Source organism: Apis dorsata, unplaced genomic scaffold, assembly GCF_000469605.1.
Source record: "Apis dorsata unplaced genomic scaffold, Apis dorsata 1.3 scaffold_34, whole genome shotgun sequence".
Taxonomy (NCBI): Eukaryota; Metazoa; Arthropoda; class Insecta; order Hymenoptera; family Apidae; genus Apis; species Apis dorsata.
In genome coordinates, this window is record NW_006263336.1 from 377,782 (window position 1) to 384,395 (window position 6,614).

Below are 6,614 nucleotides of genomic sequence, written 5' to 3' on the forward strand. Positions count from 1 at the left end.
TTTATTTAATGCGTCTTATGAATTGTAGGAAATGATTTCGCGTTTAATAGTCATGCTTTTGGAAGATTTCACGTAGTCGTGGAAGTATAATTTGATCAAATTTGCAGTGACTATTGCACATTCATTTGTCTGTAAGAGATAATTCCAACACTTGTCGAAATGTTTCTTCTTCTAATAATCGACGCTGTTCTTCTTCTAACTGTTGTAATTCTGAAAGTCTTAAAGCCAGTCTTAATTGTTCCGCTGTATCTTCGAGCGAATCACTGTTTTCTAAGTCATTTGTTTTATCCGTGTTATTTCGACCGCTCGCACATCCAGCAGTATTATCTTGACAAAGCGCCAAACTTGCCTGTATAGCTCTGTTTTACATATGAGAGAGAAAGAAAGGATAAAAATTTGCAATTACTTATTAAAAAAAAATTTCCTAATAATAATATTCTATATGTACATTAATATGTACTAAAAAAATATGTAATATATAAAAAAAAATAAAATATCAAAATAAATTAGATTTTTTTTTTAATATCTGCTACAATTCCTTGAATTTTCTGTAAAAATATTTACATATATATATACATATTGTTAATTTATTATGCATCTAATATTTATAACAATCTATCACCCACCTTTCTGAATTTTAATTGCTGAGCAAGAACACATGCAAAATAAAATTTTAGAACTTTTAAAATAAAAACAAAATATCTGAAATAATATTCGTAATAATAAACACCATATTTTCATACCTTTGTAGCTGCCTTTCTTCTTCAGTAGTCATATTAGGCGTAGTAGGTCGTGATGGTTTCTGCGCTCTTAAGGCTTCCCATATATCAACCTTAATAAATGATATTAAATTATAAGAATTTATTTTTATTAAGAAAATATTTTTTAATAAAATATAAAAATATAAAAATTTTAAATATCTCTACCTCATCACGTTCACTTCCAACTTCTAATAAACTTTGCTGAATAGCAAATTGTAATAGATCGTCCTCTTCTTCCATACTAAATTGTGTTCGAACTTCAGCACCTGCTAAATAAATAAATAATTACAATTATATTAATGTTGTGACAATAAAAGAGTTTTATCAAAAAAAGTGCCTTTAAGAACAAAATAATAAAAATATAAATTATGAATACTTTTATTTAAATTTATAATAAATTGTTTAATAAATTGAACTTACCTAGTTTTACATATCCCATTGGCGCTTCAAAACAAATATCATCAACTAAACAAGTCATTCTATTAGTTTCTTGTAAATGTCCTACATGAGGTACTTCTTGGTCCATACCAAAAATATTCCCGAATGTTATTCTTGCATTTAATATATGAAATAAAGGAATTTCTATAAAAAAAATTCGAATACTTAAAAACTAAAATTTATATTTAAAAAAATAAATAAATAAAAATAATTTAAAGCTAACCAATTTTAACAGGAAATCCAGCTGGTAGTTGCATTTGGATAAAATCCTTTAGTTTTGCAAAATGTGAACTAGATATCGCCATAAGATCAACAATTGGCATAATTTGTTCTTGAAGACTTAATGGATACTGTTCACTAAGCCATAAAGTTGCCTATTGTTTTATATTTGATTATATTCATTATATATACAAACATAACAAACATAATAGATTTAGGTTTTTTAGATATTGCTAATAATGTTTTATTATAATACCTTAAATTTTTGAATTTTTGTATTAACTTCTTTTGGTCTACCTATATCTCTTCCATTTAAATCAACATCTGGATCAAAATATTCTTCAGCTGTTATATTAGAAGGATTTCCAATATTATTATATTCTTCCTAAAAACGAATGATAAATGAATTTTGTTGTTGCACATTATATATATAGAAAAATGTATAAAAAAAGAAAATTACACTAGTAGTTGCGCTATTACTGTTCTCTTGCTGCTGTTCAGCCATACCAAGAAATGATTGAAGAGGTGTACGAGGTGCACGAGCCCGTGCCTTATCAGGTTCAGATAAATGTTCTAATCGAGTTTTCGTTATTAATTCTACATTACATGCACTAAACACTTTACACTCATGTCCATTAACTACTTCACTTTTATCAGAGCGCCATCCCCATAAACCAGCTTTATTACTAATTAAACATAAATAATTATTAATAAATGTATATATACTAATGGAAATAATAAAGAAGAACAATTACCGTTCAAAACTAATTTTATCTGTATCTATATATGTAGTAACTATTGGATTTGTAAGTCGAGCTAGTACTCCTTCTTCAGATGGTTCCATTAATTGCATATCATCAATATCTACAAGTTTAATATGCTCAACATATACTTTTCTTGTTTTGTGATCTACTTCCATCATTGTTGCTCCATCATCTGTATAAATAAATTTAATTATTATTAAATTATAATATTTATAAAAAAATATATTTAAAAAGATTTATTCAAATAATTTTCTATTTAAATTTAAAATTTCTTATTATTAATTACAGCAATTTTAATTAAAACTTTTCAAATTTGTTATTATATTAAATTATTCATAAAAAACATATAGATATAAATAACATATTAATAGTAATTATTTTTACTACAATATCAATTACACTTACCATTTAAAGTTTCAATCAAAGTTATTTATTATATCAGCTTTTTAAAAAATAATAAAAGTAATAAAATTACAAGAAAATTATAAGAAATAGAAACATACAAATAAATATGTATATAATAAGAAATAGAAAATTTTCCTATTTTACAGAGATATTTTATTATATTTTTATATTTTCTATGATTCTGCATATGACAATTTAATTTTAAAAATAATTCTGTCACCTGACTCTTGTCCAACCATACTGAACACATAACTCCGTTCACATCTAATTGCCACAGGTACATGTGATGCAGCTTGCATTTAATATATACAATTAAAGAATAAATAAAAAACTCTACTATTAATATAAAAGAAAAAGACACAAAAAAAACCTGAAGATTAAAATAAATTTATATTAATGTTCATGCAAAGAATTATATTCAATTACTCACTTTGTCCTTTGAAAACATAACTACGATTTCCACGTTGCCATTTTGTATGATCAAATCCTAATAAAGTTGTATCAATTCGCACATTACTGCCTTGTTTATATACTTTATAAGTATCACTAGGACATATTCTAGAGGCAAGAGGAACTAATAATAAATAAAATATTAATTTAATTTAATATTTATAATTAAAGACAATGAAAAAGTTATAAAATCTATAATTACCCCAACTAGTAAATTCCCATTTCATTTCCACATAAAAATCAGGAGCCTGAAAAAATATTTTTTTAATCTATAGATATCAAGATTTTTATCTACCAAATGTTTTATAGATATTTCATAAATATTTTTGAACTTTTTGATTTATTATTTATATTTCATATTATCTTATTTAAAAAATAAAAAGAAAAATTCTATTCATGAATATTTGTTTAATGGAAATGCTAGCTAACAAATTTTCATAATGTTCATAAATATTTATATAAACTTTAACTCACTTGTTTAAGTTTATGAAGCAATTCTGGAATACCAGCTACCCGATTACAATATCTTTGATAATCTCTATGTGCTAACACCATTTGTATTAATTCAGGATTTCCTGTACCAACTGCCTCTTGTACCACTATAATAATAAAATTAAAATTATAATATTAATTAATTTGATATTTTATTAAATAAAATTATATGATTATAGTACCAGTCCATCCTTGAGTATTTTCTGTATTAACATTAGCTTCATGTTGCAATAATACTCCAACAGATTCAATGTGACCCAAAGTCACAGCTAACATCAATGGTGTTCTTCCTCTATTATCAAGTTTTTCAATATTATGCTATAGAAAATAAAATATTATTATTTTCTTAATACTCACAATAAATAAAATATTATATATATTATTAAAATATTTTGTAAATATATTGTATATTTGAATATATTTGAATCTTAAAATATACATATACATACTTAAATATAATACTTAAAATATACATACTTAAATATATATATGAATATTAACATTAATATTAAAAAACATTTTTCTTTCTTTTTTCTTAATGATATTAAGTATTGTCAATATTAATAATTAATATAATAAACTTCTTATAAGCTTTATCAAATTCATCAATGATATATTAAACACATAATATCAAAAGTTCCAAGTTGATGAACATTTATGGTTTCTAACTCATGCAAGGCTTCATTCATCAGATTCTGATAATATCAAATGATTTTCTTAAATCAATAATAATAATATATAATTAATTTCCATAATTTAAAAATTAATGATTTATTTATTATGTAATGCTAATATTATCAAACATATAATTGAAAAAAAAATTAAATTTATATTTTATATACTAACAATACATAATTTTTTTAATATTAACAAAGATATTTTTATCACGTGTATATATATATCTTTCTTTATTGTAATTACGAACTACAGTTATGTCTAACATAAAATATAAATTGTCATCTGTCACATATATATATATTTTAAAGAAAAAAAAAACAATTGATGAATATTGTCAATTCGCATATTTTTATTGTCACCATTGGTTTAATCACAGGTATAGTTTACTTAGTAATCAACATTTTTCTTTTTTTTTCCTCTTTTTTCCTAATTTCTTTTTTTTTTTTTTTTACCAACCAGCTTTGTAGATAATTCCTCTTCGAGTTCTACATAATTGTTATTCCATACAAGCCAATGCAGCGGATAATTTTTTTGTATTGTGTCTATATTCACCATTTCTATAAAGTCTCGTTAATGTTAACATACAACACCAACAATTATTGTAAGTTCCACAACTTGAAGGCACAACATAAAATTTCGTCTAACAAATACATGACACTGAAAAGAATAAGCAACGAATGATTTTGATCATTCATTGAAACGACAAGAAAGCTAGATAAGAAACCGCGATTATCATATTGAATGCACCAAGCCAACGAAAAAATGTTGCAAGTGGCGCTTATATATAGTTTTATATNCATATTTCTTATTCAGTGAAATAAAATTATTAATATTTTTTATTATAATACACATAATTAAATAATAATAAAATTATTAATTCCTCTATTAAAAAGTTTTCAATACTGAAAGAAGAAAAATAATATATTTTAGAATGACAAATATAAAAAAAAAATATTAAATAGTAAATTTTACAAATATAACATTAAATAAACTAAAAATACTATTGATAGAATGGAAAGGTAATCAAGAAGAGCGATTTTGTGAACGCGAATATCGTTCAAATAAACGCACTGAGATCCTGGATTGTCGGGCACCGATTGACGTCACCGATAGGCGGCCAAAATGGTTGTCAATGTTGATAAGTGGTTTGGTTACACGAAGAGTCAGTAATAAAACCGTGACCGATAGGAGCCTCGGGCAAGCGAAATTATGCCTGTGAAATAAGAGTTAGCCTCGTGTAGAACGAAACAAGAGGCCGTCATCGTGACACGGGATGGCGGACAGTGAAGATGCTGAACAAGAAATCCGTCGAGCCTTAGATGTCGTTCAATCCATGATTGACATCTCTGCTGAACGACTCGAAGGCTTGAGGACCCAATGTTCAACCAGTGCAGAACTCACTCAACAGGAAATTCGAACGCTCGAGGTACCTTGAAAAGCGCGCAATTCTTTAGATCCTTTCTTATTTTTTCCTTTACTACCTTCAAATGATCGCCTTGACCTCGTGAAGGATTGCTTTGTGGTTGTCAACAAGTTGCAAATATATTTCTTTATTAACTTGAAATTTGTATTTATGTATTTATAATTTATCTTTCTTAATATTTTGATATCTTTTTTTATTTTCAAAATACTTATTTACTATTCTTTTAATATTATAAAATTCAAAAGATTATAGCTTATATCATTGATTATAAAATATTCTTAAAATATTAGTAAAATTAATTTGATTTTTCAAATAAATTTTATTGATGATCCTAATGAGAAAAATATTTTTAATTTGTGATTTAAGTATCAATAATTAAGATATATTTTTAAGTAATTATATAATTTAAATAAAATAATTTAATGATAAAAAATAATAGATTGGACTTTTTACTTATTTTAGGGAAAACTTATTAAATTATATTCAAAGCAACTTGTAACCAAAGCCAAATTGGCTTTAGAAGAATCATTACCTCCAGAGATGAAACAATATCCATCTTTGCAGCAATGGTTAAGAGTAGTAGGTCTTACTCAAGAGTCTATTCAGGTATGAATAAATAATGATAATAAATGAGTTTCTTTATATTTTAATTATATTATATTAAATAATTATTAAAATTTTATATTTCTATTAATAAATTTATTATATAATATTATTTTAATAAATTTTAGATGATTTGTTCAAAAGCTAATTCACTTGAAGCTCTTAAAGAGAAATCTGAGCATGAATTAGGTAGTATGTTGGGAGAAAATAATGTTAAACATGAAGAAGAACTACGTAGATTATGTAGAGCATTACGCAATCTTCGTCGATATATGGGTAATAATTTATTTACAGTATTTGATATCATTATTATTGTAAAAATATATTGAATTGTAACATATAATTATATATATATATATATATATATATATATATTATATA

The 6,614-nt window shown here is 24.4% G+C and overlaps 2 protein-coding genes across 5 annotated transcripts in view; one reads left to right on the forward strand and one right to left on the reverse strand.

Annotated features, from left to right (window-relative positions):
• Window positions 1–20: 20 nt before the first annotated feature.
• LOC102673882 (ankyrin repeat domain-containing protein 13D) lies at window positions 21–4,983 on the reverse strand. 4 transcript variants are annotated; one of them, XM_006608335.2, is made up of 14 exons: window positions 4,664–4,983; window positions 3,712–3,847; window positions 3,512–3,636; window positions 3,240–3,285; window positions 3,018–3,161; window positions 2,808–2,879; window positions 2,174–2,354; window positions 1,879–2,104; window positions 1,675–1,803; window positions 1,423–1,573; window positions 1,182–1,343; window positions 927–1,027; window positions 744–832; window positions 21–359 (listed from the first exon to the last, which is right to left on the reverse strand). In XM_006608335.2, exons 1-14 carry the CDS (start codon window positions 4,760–4,762, stop codon window positions 122–124), a joined length of 1,899 nt encoding a protein of 632 aa, XP_006608398.1. In that variant the 5' UTR covers window positions 4,763–4,983; the 3' UTR covers window positions 21–121. The 4 variants fall into 4 exon arrangements, with proteins under 4 accessions (XP_006608398.1, XP_006608397.1, XP_006608399.1 ...); XM_006608334.2 differs by having other exon boundaries at window positions 927–1,030; window positions 4,664–4,982; XM_006608336.2 differs by lacking the exon at window positions 2,808–2,879 and having other exon boundaries at window positions 4,664–4,981.
• Window positions 4,984–5,272: 289 nt separating this feature from the next.
• The window catches only part of LOC102673754 (kinase suppressor of Ras 2), a 5,151-nt gene continuing 3,809 nt past the window's right edge, over window positions 5,273–6,614 (forward strand). The window contains exons 1-3 of the mRNA XM_031512165.1: window positions 5,273–5,633; window positions 6,093–6,236; window positions 6,362–6,535. Coding sequence (XP_031368025.1) covers window positions 5,481–5,633; window positions 6,093–6,236; window positions 6,362–6,535 — 471 coding nt within the window. The 5' untranslated portion in view covers window positions 5,273–5,480. The remainder of the gene's footprint in view (window positions 5,634–6,092; window positions 6,237–6,361; window positions 6,536–6,614) is intronic.

Bases quoted from the DNA above. Each gene is read 5' to 3' on its own strand.
- LOC102673882 (XM_006608334.2), bottom strand. From the start codon at position 4,762: ATGGTGAATATAGACACAATACAAAAAAATTATCCGCTGCATTGGCTT. The intron at 2,880-3,017 runs GTGAGTAATTGA...ATTAAATGCAAG, and splicing joins TTATGTTTTCAAAGGACAAA to CTGCATCACATGTACCTGTG. The intron at 1,031-1,181 runs GTAAGTTCAATT...TTATTTATTTAG, and splicing joins AATGGGATATGTAAAACTAG to CAGGTGCTGAAGTTCGAACA.